Source organism: Anthonomus grandis, chromosome 5, assembly GCF_022605725.1.
Source record: "Anthonomus grandis grandis chromosome 5, icAntGran1.3, whole genome shotgun sequence".
In the NCBI taxonomy this organism is placed as follows: Eukaryota; Metazoa; Arthropoda; class Insecta; order Coleoptera; family Curculionidae; genus Anthonomus; species Anthonomus grandis.
In genome coordinates, this window is record NC_065550.1 from 24,686,101 (window position 1) to 24,700,919 (window position 14,819).

Genomic DNA, 14,819 nt, shown 5'->3' on the forward strand with positions numbered 1-14,819 from the left:
TGCAAAGTTATAACACATTTTGAGGTTTTTTAATTTTTTTACAATAAATAATGCGAATATACAACTTTGGCAGGGTTGAAGCATGCAAATCATTACAAAAAATTGTACTTATATTCAAGAAAATAGATTCTAATAGTTAAAGAAGTAAAACAACAATTACAGCTATAATATTCTTAATAATTTATTATTTTTTCAGCACACACGTTAACAGACAGTTAAAAACGAAAATACAATATTAAAAAGCATCACTTAACATACAGTTATCATAATTAAAAAGAAGGGTTCATATAAAAAAATAATAAAAGACCACTACTAAATCCGACTGAAAAAACATACGATATCACAGACAAGATCTCATATTGCTCCCATACGACTAACTCCTGCCCTCCTGCTCGACCACCAAAGAAGTCTCGCCAATTGGCGCGGCAGTTTCGACTAAAAACTCCGCGCTAGAACACACTCCTGCGGTATCAGGGAATCTATCATTACTCCCTGCGGGAAGATTTCTGGCAGGCGATCGTATACGACTCCTTCTAAAACTACTTCTTAAAATCGAAGCCACATCTGCAGCTGTCAAAGCGTTTGGAGAAGATTGTAAACTCCTGAGACGTTCTAAAGTAGATACTCTTGTGGGAGTACTAGTGGTTGAACTAGCTGCGTTCATTTCTATGGATACGGAACTGTAATCGGGCGGTGGAGGCTCCGTTACGTTTTGAAGAGGAGGACGTTGCCGAGAAGTTGATTGTAAATTTCTTTCGCCGAGGAGATGGGCGATTCTGCGGGTGCTTCTTCGAATGCTTTGCCGTAGGATTTTTATTAGTCCGGCTCCGGTGGCGGTGGTGTAGCTCGGTGGTGGAGTGTATTTTGGCGGAGGGTCTGGTGGTGGAGCGGGATTTTGTTCTGTGGTTGCCGTGGGGGTGGGTTCCATGTGCTCGCCGATTGGAGGACGGTAAAGTAGCTGAATACGCTAAAAAATCATATTTTTATATAAATTATATTATGGATTTTATCACTAGTTCTTAATTAGTTACCTACTTTATTGGATAGTAAGACACTATTAAATAAGTAATACATTTAGAAAATATTATCTCATATACTCAATTATTAAAAAGTGAATAGTCACGCATTTATGGGCCCAATAATTCTTAAACACACATTTACTTGTATTTACACATTTATTTACTACGTATATAAACGACATTCTGTATGCCTCTAAGCTAAAGCTAAGTTACTTGGATGTAGGGTCAAATAAAACTTAGGTTTTAATGTTGCGTTAAATTTCGTTTTAGGCCTAAATAAGTCCATTCTGAGGGCGTTAAAAAGTAAAAACCTATTGTCGATAAACATTACACGTACAGAATATAGTGAACCATAAAAAAAATCATTTTGTTGGTTCTACTTCTGTTTAGGAACCAACAAAATGAAAACCATTGTTTATAATAAAAATGTTGGTGTTCATTATATTTTTATGTTTTTCATGTAATGTTTATTGACAATAGTGTGTTGTTTATTGACTTTATATGTTTTTTAGAATATATTGAAGGGTATGATCCTTATATAATTTAATAACAGAAAAAATACTCTTATCATTCTATTTATTTTAAAATGCCCTATTCTACTTGTTATTTTAGCAAAGAATCCAGGTGTAAATGTAGATTATTTTATTTTACGTAATTTTAAAATTGCTTTCTTTGCTAAAGTGGAAAAATAAGTTAAAAATAGGGAAAGAGGAAAAAGCATAATTCTACCGAGGGTTTGTTTTTAACATTCATTATTAACTTACTGCGAAAATAGCTAGTTTCCCACTAAGTTAAAACTTAGTATAGTGTTTTCTAGTTCATTCTACCAAATTATTATCATTCTCTAACTTACTACTGGCGAAAAATTACCAAAATGTGATGCGGATTAAAAGAAATAACTAATACTTTAGAAATTCACATCTTTTAGAAAAGCTTGCCACAAATTCTTATTGGACCTAAGAACGAAAGATATTTTCAGGTTTGAGTTGATTGAAGTCGTCTAAGAATGCGCATAAATTTGAATGATTGAAAGCAAATGAGAAAAAATTTCATAAACTTAATATTATCTATTATTCTTAAAAAATAATAATAACTTTATGAAATTATTATTATTCATAATTATTTATTTAATAGTGACGTATATCCAATATAATAGACCTATATATAATATAGATTTAAAATTTTTCTTAGTATAAAGATACTGTCAATGTATTTTAAGTTAAAATTATTGCCCTTACTTTTTTTTAATTACTAGATATTGGTGTTTTAAGTACTTTACTACTGTGAAGTTAATAATACAAATCTTTGTTACTATTACTTGCAAGGGTGGATCTATGAGGGGTATTGGTGGCGATTTATCCCCCATCAATAAGTCTAATGGATAAAAAATTGAATACAAAATTACTATAAGATATCCTTGTTATAGTTGGTTAGAGTTACCTAAAATTAGAGTTGACATACAAAATATTTATCAAATCAATAGAATTAAAAGTGTTTTCTCGATTTCAAATCTAAAATTCGATTTGAAATTTCATCGATTTTTAAATCAGCAATACAACAAACTCCAAGAGGCAAGTGGTAATAAATAATAAGGCTCTTATATAAATAAAATACGATCCCTTATGGTAAATTAGCAAGAAGTTTATAAATAAGACACCGTTTCCAAATCAATGACTTCGCAACGTAGGGATTCTATTTTCAATAATCTTAATGTTTAAACTACAATATTTGAAAGCTTTAACAACTTTTAAAATTTAAGTGTCAATTCCACCACACTATCAAGTCTTTCTAATAAGATAATATTTTGTAGATCTACATAGTTCTAATGTGACTATTGCAATTTTAGATTTGATGATGAAAATTCAGATTACATCAATTATCAAAGGTTAGTGATCTTTGCTTTGTCTATAAAATTATAAATAAATTGTTTTATTTTTCTATGGTTTAATTGTCCAGCACTAGGAACAAACTTTTGAAATTGTTTTCCATAAAAGCGAATTATCCTTTGAATATTCCATCAATTAGATTTTGATAAACGTTTTCCTCTCGATTTATTTGGAGGCTCCTCAGTTCCTTTAAAAAAATCACTTAAGTTTTTTTTTAATGGGGTAGTATCTCATATATGATTTAGTACAGAACAAATTATGAATTTTATGTATTTTTCTTAAAACATTTTAATAGTCACTTCGAAAAAGTAGCTTCGAGAGGCTTGTGTATTGGTTGTGTAAATTTGAGGTTGTCTCTATTTGTAATTTCTGTTAAACGTTTTGAATTGCTTTTAAAATGAATAAAAATACATTTGAATTTGAACTTAATACCTATAGGATTCAATTATGTATTAACGATTAGTTTTGTAGGTAAGTATGTCTTAACAACCCATTAGTTTTAATAATATACTAACATGTGTAGACGGATCGTCCGGCTCCTACAGAGAAGCATGCAAAGAAAAATCAATGTCACAAACTATTCAAACCAACTGAAAAAAAACTCTATCATCTTATAGATCACATAAAAATTAGTACTCACATCCAAAATATCCGAAGGTCCATTATTCAAATATCGATAACTTTGAATGACCGCAACAAACGGAACGCAAAGAATAGGTAAAAGCTGCAATATTGATCCTAATTGTCTGGCCCAAAGAGGCCAATAATCGGTGAAAGTTGGATGATGCCAAATGAACATTTCTCTGAAGTTTCCGTTCTTAAACGTGCCTATGCATAACACCTTTAAAAAAGTTCGATTAAGGTCTTATGAAAGCAAACAAGAAAATACTTACTATTAGTGCTACAGGAAGCACAACATTCCAAGTAAAAGATAACAAAGGTGGTGCCCAGCTGATGAGGCAGCTATGACTGTTAGGGTTAAATAAAGCTGTTACGATCGTATCTCCACTATAAGGTCTGCCTCTTATTAGGAATACTGCCATTATTTGTAAAATTAGCACAATAGCCAACCACCAAATACTTCCTATGGTGTAATCCATGAAATAAAGGACGTATATTCCCATCTAAAAAAATCAATACAAACTTATAAAAGGGGTGACTTTTTGGTTTGTTTAAACAGGAAATTTCGTAAGAACGTCCTTAATGTCTTAACTTTTTGAGACACAAGATGGTAAACCTGAATTTGATAAACTTCAAATTCAGAAAAACTAACACAAATACTCAAAAAAACTTTATTACTCTGAGTATTGCCTATTAGAAAAAAGTATTTTGGGCAAAATTGGTGAATAAATTTATTAATAATACTTTATATGTGGAGAAAATCGTACCTAAAATTCCAAATACAGAATCTCCTTTCGATTTTTGGCAGATTATTAGTATCTTCCATTATTTTCATATTATTATTAGTATTTCGATTTTAGTATTTTACCGGTTCTATTAAAGAGCCGAAAAAAATGGAAATAGTTTAAATCGTGCCAATCTTGAATAAACAATGTTTTAAATAGTGATTTAAATCACAATTTTTGAAAATCACTTCCTTTTTTTGTGAATTTTTGTTCTGTGAGAATGAAACGACTATAACTGTATACCAAATATCATTAAAATAACTAGATTGGTAGTACAGATATTATTCAAAGGTGACAAATTTACCATCTTGTTTCATAAAAAAAAGACATTTAGGCCGTTAATATAAGTTCTTTTCTTGAAATGCCCGATATTAAATATTAATTTACCTCTGTTGTTAATGGTAGCGCCAAAACAAAACTAACAGCACAAGAAAAAAACGTAATTGTCGACTGCCATTTTTTTAACACTTTCGCGTTGATAGCAATAAATCCGTTGATCACGCAGTGCCAAATCGCTAGTTGCTGCCCAATGCCAAATAATATAAAAATAAGATACGTGAGAACTGACCAAAATGGCGTTAGTTGTTCGCTATCAACAGTCGCAAATATTGCTGGTAGAAGTTCGGTTGCTAGTCGTAGAGCCTATAAAATAGAATTTTAATTAATAAAGATATTTTAGAATTGTTTTTTAAGTTATTACCTGATATCCGCTTTCCTGTCTGTTATCTGCCCCGGGCCTAATGACCTTCTCTCCAACGATATACGAGTTATGTCGCATGTATCTGATTGGGGTGTTTAAAATGGATTGTGGAAATGAGTTGCTGTTGTGTCGCATAAAATGGTATGAAGATTTTTGTTCTGTAAAAGAAAAAGTCCGAGTTTTAAGTCGAGAAAAACCAAATGGATAAAATATTCGTAAAAGAAATCGCCAAATTTATGAAAACTGAAATGTTTGCTCTCAAATACGTCATCAGGATGGAAAACTCAGGGAGTTTTTAGACCAAGAGAGGTTCAACTGGAATTTTTATTAGAAGTTATTTTGCTATAGCTTTATTAAATCAACAAATCTATTGAGAAATATGTGGGTAATTTATGATTATTTTTTTGATATGTTGTGTTTTATTAAGCAATTATAACTTTGATGGTTTATTAAAAGTTTACTGGCTGAATTTGCATACACAATTTTGTTGACATTACAGTAAATAATTAGGTATTTTGGTATAAGAGAGTCATTTATGATAACCTTATCATAAATTTTGTGATAAACGATTAAAAATATTAAGCAACTAACTACTAAGAATTTTTATGAGATTAAATTGAAAAAATGTACTTGCTTTCCGAGAAGCGATTTGAATTGACAAGCGGGCTTTATTAAATTTTCTTGAAATGTAAGTGAAAAATAGAGAGGTTTTAATGGATTTCTTCAAAATTTATTGAAATCAATTAAAGAATTCCTGTAGGTCCTTTGGAAAGAACGAAATTGAAAAGATCTACTGAAATTACATAAATTACATTTTTGCTTACATAATTACATAATTACACATTTGCTCCATAAAATGGAGAGGATAATTTTTTGTTTAAATCGATAATCGAATATTATTTATTAAACGATCTTTCTTAGACTAAAATCTTTAGAATATTTTAATTATTTCATGAAAATATTGTCAAGAATTGTGGACATTTGCTAAGAAAATTATGAAATATATTATTAAAAAATCCTTTATAAAGCAGAAACGCACTTGTTGTTTTTTTTTTTGAATAGAATTCATAGGACCATTGCCTTAAATCAGGAATCACTCTAACCCAGATTAAGAGAACTCAGACCAAATCGTGAATCCATTTATGTGACCTCGAGAAAGTGGTCTTAGATAAACTCGACCGAAAAATATGGGATGCTCTGGTACCTAATTGTAATGTGGGCGAAACAAAGATTTGAAATAAAATATAAGGCAAAGCTTTTCCATCTGTCCTAAAATTAGAGTAACTTAAACCTCATTCACTAAAACTTACCAAAAGAACTTGGATAGTAGCTATACCCAGAAGACTTCAGAATATGAGTACAAGTATTTGCCACTAACGACATCGTAATAAGCATAAAAAACGTTAGAGCAGCCACTAAAGTGGAGTCCCTTCGCAGTAAATTTTTAAATTTGTTCTGAGCCGTTATTTGCATCGTGGTTGCTCCCAATAATCCCCACGTCAAGAAGGTTTCTTGTGCCGCAGCCAGCCAACTCTACAAAGAAAATTAAAATATCTAAAGTTCCTCGGCAGTTTATAACCTAACACTTACTCTAGAATTTAAAAAGAATTCTTCCCAAGAGGTCTCTGGAAAGTATATTCCTACGTATTCTGTTGGCATCAGATTCATTATTTTACCACACAACAACACGGTGGCGATCACTGGTATAAATGTAAAAACCCACATAACCTAAAATATAATATTGTAAGAATTGGTTTTGTTTTTTAAGTTTAGATTTACCTTCCCATAAGATCGAACCCCTTTGCTTAAAGAAACAAACACGATTATCCATACCACAGCTAAATTGAAGGCAGATTGAAATCTTATGTTAGCGCTCGCAGTACTGTTTTGCAGGTGGTACCGTTGGAGTACCACGCTACTAAAATAATCAGGCACAGTCTCGATCACTTTTATGGAGGTATTAAATGATTGTGCGTCTAAAAACAAATCATATTTCACTTTTATTCCGTCATGGAAGTTATCAATGGAATCAAAAACGAATTTCGACTACTTCTACTTTTGAAATTGGTCTGTAGAGAGAAGAATATAAGATCCATAATACATTTAAAAAAAATTAATTTGGGGTAGTTACAGTATTTTTTCTATATGTAGCTTTAAATTCTTCTTCCCATCCCTCTCTTAAAATATTAAAATAATCTTATCTGGGAGATGTAAAAATTCAATTTTCGTTTCTGCTTCCCTCTTTCTATTATGCCTGTATACAATAACATACCTCTTCTATAATAATAAACAGGCTCAGCCCATCTATATCTATTCAAAGAGGTTTTAAACGAATCCCGAAAATACACCAACATCCAAGAAACTCCGATAATACTATAAAGGCCTATGGCTGCTTGAGTGGCGAGTAACGCTACGCCTACGCCCTGAAACAACGGGGATATCTTCCACATGTCGATCACTCCGGTTCCCAGTTGTTGTCCAAGGCACATTTGTAAAGTAAAAAGAGGTAGTCCGAAAACCAACGAGAGAAGTATAAATTGGAAAATAAAGTTGGCTCCAAAGTGTATTGTCAGAATGGCGAAGCGGGATATGTTGAAGAGGCCCAGGGTGCAACTTAGACAGGCAAGCATCGAGTTTATGCCGTGGGGCCATTTCTCTGACGATCTGTTGACTTCGGTGGATTCAGTCGTATGCTGGGGTAGTCTGCAACTATATAATAAAATAAAGTTTATCTTTTTATTTTGACTAGATTTTTTTTAAATTTGTGTATCTCTTCTAGCTGTGTCATCCTCAGAGCTAGTATATAGTTATAGTATAGTTAGTTTAGGGTATAAAACTGGTTTGAATGGATATTATAATTCTTAGAGCACAGATCCTTAGAAAACATACTCAAAGTTTAACAAATCTGGAATGTCTGAAATCTTAATTAAGTAATTTTAATAAAATGGAATTTTTATAATTTTTTTAAAAGTTTTTATTGTCAAAATCTGCACTTTCAAACACGATTATACGTCAAACTTACTCTATAATAAATGTAGGTATACAGGGTGTCAATTTGAAAACTTTCAATTTACTTACTCTATAATAAATGTAGGTAAACAGGGTGTCAAATTTGAAACTAAAAAAGTTCTAAAAACGCAATTTGGTACAAATGTTATACACGTTGAGGCAACTACAACTACCATATTTTGATTAAAGAGTTAGCCACCCCTTGATGGGCTCGATGGACCTTAACCCTTTAAATAATAAAAATTTTAAATTATCTTCTTGTGACTTTTCACCGACTTACCCAAATACTTCACACAATGGTTTACAGTATGGCTGAAAAACGTTGTGCTTTAAGGACTGCTGCATTATTTAACGAAAGAAACGAAGAAATCCTGGAAAAATGTATGTCATAGTTACGTGAGGCAGATATTTCTCAAATTTGAAGAAACAGGATCGGTGGAAAACAAAAAAAGAGTTCAGCATAGAATACTTAATGAAGCGGCGCAAGTATTAAGACATTTTTCTATAAATCCTACATTGTCTCTCCGATAAGCTTCAACGATAACAGGAATTTGTCATGAATCTATACGTCAGGTACTCAAATTAAGTTCCATTTTTTCCATCCATACACAATGCATATTCTTCAGGAATTGCGTGAAGACGATCCTGATCGAAGAATAGAATTTTGTGAGAGAATGACAGAAAAATTACGGATTACTCTTGAGTTGCTAAAAAATATTTGTTTTAGTTTTTGCGACGAATGCACGTTTTTTTTAACGGTTCTGAAAGAAATCAGTTGGAAATAGAAAATCAGTTGGATATTCATGGGGGTAGTAACCTAAACGAAGATTTATTACATACAGGCAATTTTTATATGATGCGTTTCCAGATTAGTGGATTGGGAGAAGAGGTCCAATGGTATGGCCGGCGAGATCACCGCAACTAATACCTCTTGATTTTTTTTTCTGGGGTCACTTCAAAACGGCCATTTAAAATGCAACCAGCTTCACTCCATGATCTTCGGCAAAGGATTAATACAGAATGTGCATCTATTCCAAGAGAAGTGTTTCAAAATGTGAGAAATGGGTTTGAAAATAGATTATACTTTTGTTTAGCCCAAAACGGCATGCGTTTTGATCATCTAATTAATAAAAATAATTTTTCACCAAAACAGAGTTTATTTTATTTAACTTTCCTTGACCCATCAGTAGAAGATTTAGGAAAAGTTCTTGTGCAGGTCAAATTTTCTTATTAATGACACAAGTGTCATTAATTAAAATTAAAAAAAAGTTCTAAATACAACAAATGGACTGTAATTATCTTAGAACCATTTATTTCCAAAAGTATGTGACAAAAAAACATACAGATACAAATTAAAATCACTTCGAAATCCGCATTAGACCTTAATAGCCGTGCGTCTCATTAATTTAAATTGAAAACGGGTGTGTACCTAATCAATTACAACAAAGAACTACAACTATAAAAAATTAATCTAAATAAAGATATTATCAGTAATCAGTTCACATCAAGTCTACTACTACACTTACGTACGATTGTTTGGGGCTGTTTAATAGTCCTTTAGGATTTTTTTTTTCGAAAAAATGGTGAGTATATTTTTGATATTAAACAACTGCGCGAAAAATTGATAAAAATCGACTTTTGACAAACACTTATACGAGAGATGAGATAACATCAAATTCTGCTCTACGGGGAGAAGTGGAACGTCTACAGTCAAAAAAAAACCCGTCGAAACTTGAATTAAAGGACTGTAATAAAACAAATTCAACTTGCGAATTTAACCCTCAAAGTCAGGGTATAAAAAATAATAAAAATAACGAGATATAAGATATCATTAAAGATTTAAGTTCATATTTCCTTTAAATACATGAATAAGTGTATTTTCTTTTCAATTTTTGAGCATGTGAGATAGTATTTTCTAAATTGCTATAAGTTACGTAATACCCAATAAAATAAGTAACTCAAAGTCAAATTGGTTACCTTAAATCTACTTGTAAAACAAAAAGTCGACAGGGACGAACAAAAGAACAACTTTTATAGTTTCAGAGATATTTGCATTGAAGGTTTTCAAATTGACACCCTGTATATAGAATTTATGCAAATATTGAAATTTTTCTATAAGAAATACAATGCGTTAATTTTCCTTTCTCTTGGTAGGCCTCTTATTTATAAAAGTGTAGGTTATTTCATTCTGACGTAAGGTGTAATCTAGATATTGCAAGAACTGCCTGTCTGAATATACACTATTTTGAGTTGTCTGCCGCCAGGGTTATGCTCTATATTTCACTTAGATATTTAGCACAGTCCATAATGCTTGTACCAATGATCTCTGTATTGATTGAGTAGGCTTTTTTAAATACAGATTGGTGAATCAGACTCTACTCTAGCCGAGAAAGCGAGCTCAATCTGAATGCAGAGTCAATCTCTGCATTCAGATTGATTCTAAGAGAGAAAGCGAGTTATTGTGAGATGACCGACCTCCTGTAAAGTTCTAGTTTTGTAGTTACGTTATGTTGACGCATGTCATTTTTTGAATATGCTCTAGTTTCCTGATGATAGAATTGTGGGCTTACAATGTTCATATGACATCTATGCTTTCTGTTCCAATTTACTCGTTTAACACTAATGTATTTGACTTCCGAAGGAAACTTAGTGAGGTACCCGACAGTTTAGATCCTGGTAGAGATGCTTTTTTTTCTAGTAAAGAGCAATCTTCTCCGCCAGATCTCAGTCTTTTTGTAGTTAATATATAGGAAGTATTCCGGCCATTTCCGCAGTGTCTTTATTATTTGAAGAGCTGCTTGTATCTGTTCTTATATTTGCTCGTTTGCAAAACACCCAAGCCACCTGCAATTCAATTCCTTTACAAATATCCTTAAAACTCCAATAAATTGGCAATACAGGAACTTCCGAGAACAAAAAAAAAGTAAACTAAATCGAACCGAGTTCTATTTAAGACTTTCTTTTACTAATTTAATATATTATTTACTTCTATAGGGTTACTCTGATAGAAACTTTTTAATTAAAAAGTTTCACGATTAAAACATTTCTTTTGTGTAGTTTCCCTTGGTAAACTTCCAATTTTCTTGCCCTGCAATAAAACAAAAATTGATTTTTTCACCTGGCCCGCCAAACTGGAAACAGGCCATTGTCCGGTCACGCAATACACCTATCGATTATTCTCCGGTCTTGTACTTTTATAAGCATATATTAGAAAACTAGGGCACACACTACAATCTTAAAAAGTAAAGCCAGCATTATATTAAATTAAGAATATATTGTAACTGAAATAGAACATAACGTTTACACTAGTAATATATTAATCTTTTGAAGAAGTGTCTTCTTCAGGAAATAGTGGGAAGTCACTGGGTCCCGTTATAATATAGTCGTCATCTGTAGTAGTCAGATCTCCAAGTGTATCAGTATTCTTTGACAAATCCAGAGGAACATTCATAAGGTCTTGTTCCTGGGATCTACCCGTTGGGTCATCCATCTTATATAATCTCTCAGAAGATTCTAAAATTATTAAAGAATAATACAGGAATTATAGACCTATGAGACCTAGAACCAACCAACCTTCAGGGCTGTACATGGGATTAGAAGTCAACAGAGGTTCGCCCGAATCCATTCCCTTAGGATGGGCAGGCTCGAGTTTTGGTGCTGGTTTAAACACCTGCGCGATCTGCTCAAAATCTCGTTCAGCGGCCAATCGCTTTTCTTCCAAGAGTAGCGCGTCTCTGGCTAATCTGTTTTGGGCTCTTTGTTCGGCTCGGCTGTTTTCTAACGCTTTGTACATTTGATGTTTTAAAATGCCGTATACTATTCCGGCTGAGAGAAAGGAATATCTAAAAAACTATTTAAACACCAAATTAAATTAGTTGAATCTTTAACTTAATTAAGAAGGTCACGTGCAGGCGGTTTTCGTCAATTAATTGACATAAACGAAAGGATATCTTGTCTCTTTTGCAAATAGATAGAATGTTTTTTATTAAAAAATTCTTCTAGATAATTTCATTTCATTCATTAAATCTTATATGGAGATATGGAGAGTGAATTTGTTGGGACATGACAAGATTTTATCGGGGATTCATACAAATAATTGGGATCAGCAATATTTTTAGACTAATAAAATGTACCCTGTACCTATTACGTAGTTCCAGGAATGCAAAATTTTAACGATACAGCATTTTCCCAGGATATACCAAAAATGTCCTAAAATTTTATTTCAGAAAAAATTCAGATTATATTAAGACTTGTATCCTTGAAGACCTTCATATTATAACCTGGATGACTTTTTTAATGATAGGTTTAGTAGTAATTGATTGTTTTATTTAGTTATCTTTAATTCAAGTATGTTCAAAAAGTTTTGTCTTCTTGTGCTTAATTTTGTTCATTGTTTTGTCAATTTTTGAAATTTTATTTTTGTTTTGTTTTTTTTAGCTTGTAGGATGCTTGTACACAAGATTATTCTTACGTAATATAGCACATTTTCTTTCTTTCTTTCAGAAATATCCCTGTTATATCTTTGTGTTATTGTTATCTTATTTAGCTTTATATTTTAGATCTCTTTATAATTATAAATTTAATCAAGGAGATTGCAAACTAATATTGAAGTAACAACAGATTCTAGTAACGAAATTCTCACTGAAATTTTTAAAGATTCACAAATTATTTAAATATTCTGTATTTATTAATCCATTTCATATAAAATCAGTAACCTGAGATTTGCCGATGACATATTGATCATCGCTTCAAATCAAGAAATAATGGAAAACATAATGAGAAGTCTGGACAAGAAAAGCAAAGAGTATGAGCTAAAGATTAATAGAAGTAAGATAAGAATCGTGATAATTAATAGAGCACAGAACAATCTTTAACACATTAAAGAAATTGCGGGCTTCAAAGTGGTTCAACTCGTAAATACTTTCATATACCTGGGGTCTCTCATAACAAACGAACTTACTATTGCATGAATATGATAAAACTGGTAATCATTTGGAAAATTTCTAATATAACAACAAACTCAAAATTAAGGCTTGTAAGAGCACTCATTTTATCCCATAGCCCTATATGCATCCGAAACGTGGCTTTTGAGTTGTGGGTATATCGTCGCATGTTAAGAATATCATAAGTTGAACGAATGCATCACTACTACAGCAACTCAAAGTGATGATAGACTGCTTAAACAAATACAACAAAGATATTTGCAGTATTTTGGACACATTGCCAGAAGAACAGTTACGATGGAAAAACTGATAATCGAGAGTTAGATAGAGTTGAAGGAAAAAGATCTAGAGGAAGATCTCCATAAGCTGTTGGTAGATTAAACAAAAATACTCGTTAATCCAGGGTTACATGAAGCCGAACTAGCCCAGGACAGAGAAGAATTGACGGGAATGATAAAAGAATAATAAAAATTTGATGGTGTCACTAGGACTGAGGAGAAGATTGATCCAGGGTTTACCCTCGGATTTACCATTAAGTGACATAATTTTATTACTTCAAGACCACTTTGGTTCTAAAAGGTGCTTCTTGCCTTATATTTGGGCAAGGTTTATAGCTTTTTAACGTAAAGACGAATGTTGGCTGAAATGGCCAATGGGCACCATCTTGTAAAACAAAGAGAAATAGAAAGAGATCTGAGTTCAGTTAAACGGGGCAAATTTTAATATTTTGCAAAATCGTTTTTATTCCTTACTGCATTTATCTTAAAATAATTGACCATTTTTTGTAGCATACAAAATATAGTTTTATTAAATTTAAAATCGAACGGATTTTATTTCGGATTTGCATAATCATCAGCTTCATTTTTTTTTTAAATACAACCCTGTACTTTGGGATCGTCAAAGGCTTGAACATTTACGCATATATCTATCTTTGTCTTACAGATTGGTATTAACATGAGCCTGTCTTTCTCCGAGCCGTAACACCAACCGGTAAGGATTGCGAAATCTTAGGTTATGTTAATTATGTTTTCTTTGCGTTTTATAGTAGTTGTTTTTTTTTTTGGAAATTAATCGTATTACTTTTCTTTAATCTATCTAATGCCGAATCGGTAAATTGTAGCGCAAGCAATAAAAATAAACCATTTCTGATTAACGCTTTTCTCCCATTAGCCTTTATGGCATATGAATTACGTTACGTTACAACGGTGGGTCTGGTTCAGGGTAATAATAATTAATAATTAATATAACCCTGTCCGATTTTTTTCTAAAACTATTTAGTAAACGGTTCAGAATTCAATGTGCAAAAGAGATTTGCATTAAAAACTGATACACGATGGTAAATTCAAAAATCTAACGCATGCTAATTTATAAAATTCTATAATATAATAAAGTGTTATATTTACCTTAATCAATGGGGAGACCTTCAGAGGCGGCGGCAAATCAGACATTTTGGATAAATCGGTTACAATTATTATTTAAACAAACAAAAAACAGAAAATATTTAAAATTATGCGGCACTGAATAAATAATCTTTAACAAAGAGCGTTAACAAAAATCCGCTTTTTTTTGACGTTGACATTGACAGTTAATGCCACTTTTGGCGGGAATATTAAGGGGCGTTTGTATGATTTCACCTGTAGAACGAATATTTAACAGCATATTGCGTAACGGAATCTGATGATCAATCAACAGTTATGTATAATTGTTTTAATAAAAGTTTTTATAATTTGATTAGAGTTTTATATATTTACGTAATTTAAAGTAAAAACTTAAATATCTTCGAGATATAAGGATAAAGGCTGAAGTATTAGGAATATCCTAAAGCAGGGAATTGTTGATAAAAGGGCGTAATAGTT

General features: G+C 31.9%; 2 protein-coding genes across 4 annotated transcripts in view; both read right to left on the reverse strand.

The window, feature by feature from the left end:
- Nucleotides 1-156: 156 nt before the first annotated feature.
- The window catches only part of LOC126736347 (sodium-dependent transporter bedraggled), a 37,639-nt gene continuing 22,976 nt past the window's right edge, over nucleotides 157-14,819 (reverse strand). Inside the window, exons 6-15 of one of the 3 annotated variants that reach the window (XM_050440662.1) lie at nucleotides 7,284-7,720; nucleotides 6,791-6,987; nucleotides 6,602-6,739; nucleotides 6,322-6,544; nucleotides 5,012-5,169; nucleotides 4,699-4,953; nucleotides 3,799-4,029; nucleotides 3,546-3,746; nucleotides 3,421-3,444; nucleotides 157-967 (exon numbers count right to left, since the gene is read on the reverse strand). In XM_050440662.1, the coding sequence (XP_050296619.1) occupies nucleotides 374-967; nucleotides 3,421-3,444; nucleotides 3,546-3,746; nucleotides 3,799-4,029; nucleotides 4,699-4,953; nucleotides 5,012-5,169; nucleotides 6,322-6,544; nucleotides 6,602-6,739; nucleotides 6,791-6,987; nucleotides 7,284-7,720 (2,458 nt within the window). In that variant the 3' untranslated portion in view covers nucleotides 157-373. Of the gene's footprint in view, nucleotides 968-3,420; nucleotides 3,496-3,545; nucleotides 3,747-3,798; nucleotides 4,030-4,698; nucleotides 4,954-5,011; nucleotides 5,170-6,321; nucleotides 6,545-6,601; nucleotides 6,740-6,790; nucleotides 6,988-7,283; nucleotides 7,721-14,819 lie in introns of all 3 variants that reach the window. The other 2 variants (XR_007660655.1, XM_050440663.1) reach the window with 2 other exon arrangements.
- On the reverse strand, nucleotides 11,275-14,547 carry LOC126736349 (uncharacterized). Its single transcript, XM_050440664.1, has 3 exons — nucleotides 14,367-14,547; nucleotides 11,594-11,870; nucleotides 11,275-11,533 (listed from the first exon to the last, which is right to left on the reverse strand). The coding sequence occupies exons 1-3, from the start codon at nucleotides 14,409-14,411 to the stop codon at nucleotides 11,337-11,339; spliced, it is 519 nt and encodes a 172-aa protein (XP_050296621.1). The 5' UTR covers nucleotides 14,412-14,547; the 3' UTR covers nucleotides 11,275-11,336.

Bases quoted from the DNA above. Each gene is read 5' to 3' on its own strand.
- LOC126736349 (XM_050440664.1), bottom strand. From the start codon at position 14,411: ATGTCTGATTTGCCGCCGCCTCTGAAGGTCTCCCCATTGATTAAG. The intron at 11,871-14,366 runs GTAAATATAACA...GTGTTTAAATAG, and splicing joins AGGTCTCCCCATTGATTAAG to TTTTTTAGATATTCCTTTCT. The intron at 11,534-11,593 runs GTTGGTTGGTTC...TAATAATTTTAG, and splicing joins TCCCATGTACAGCCCTGAAG to AATCTTCTGAGAGATTATAT.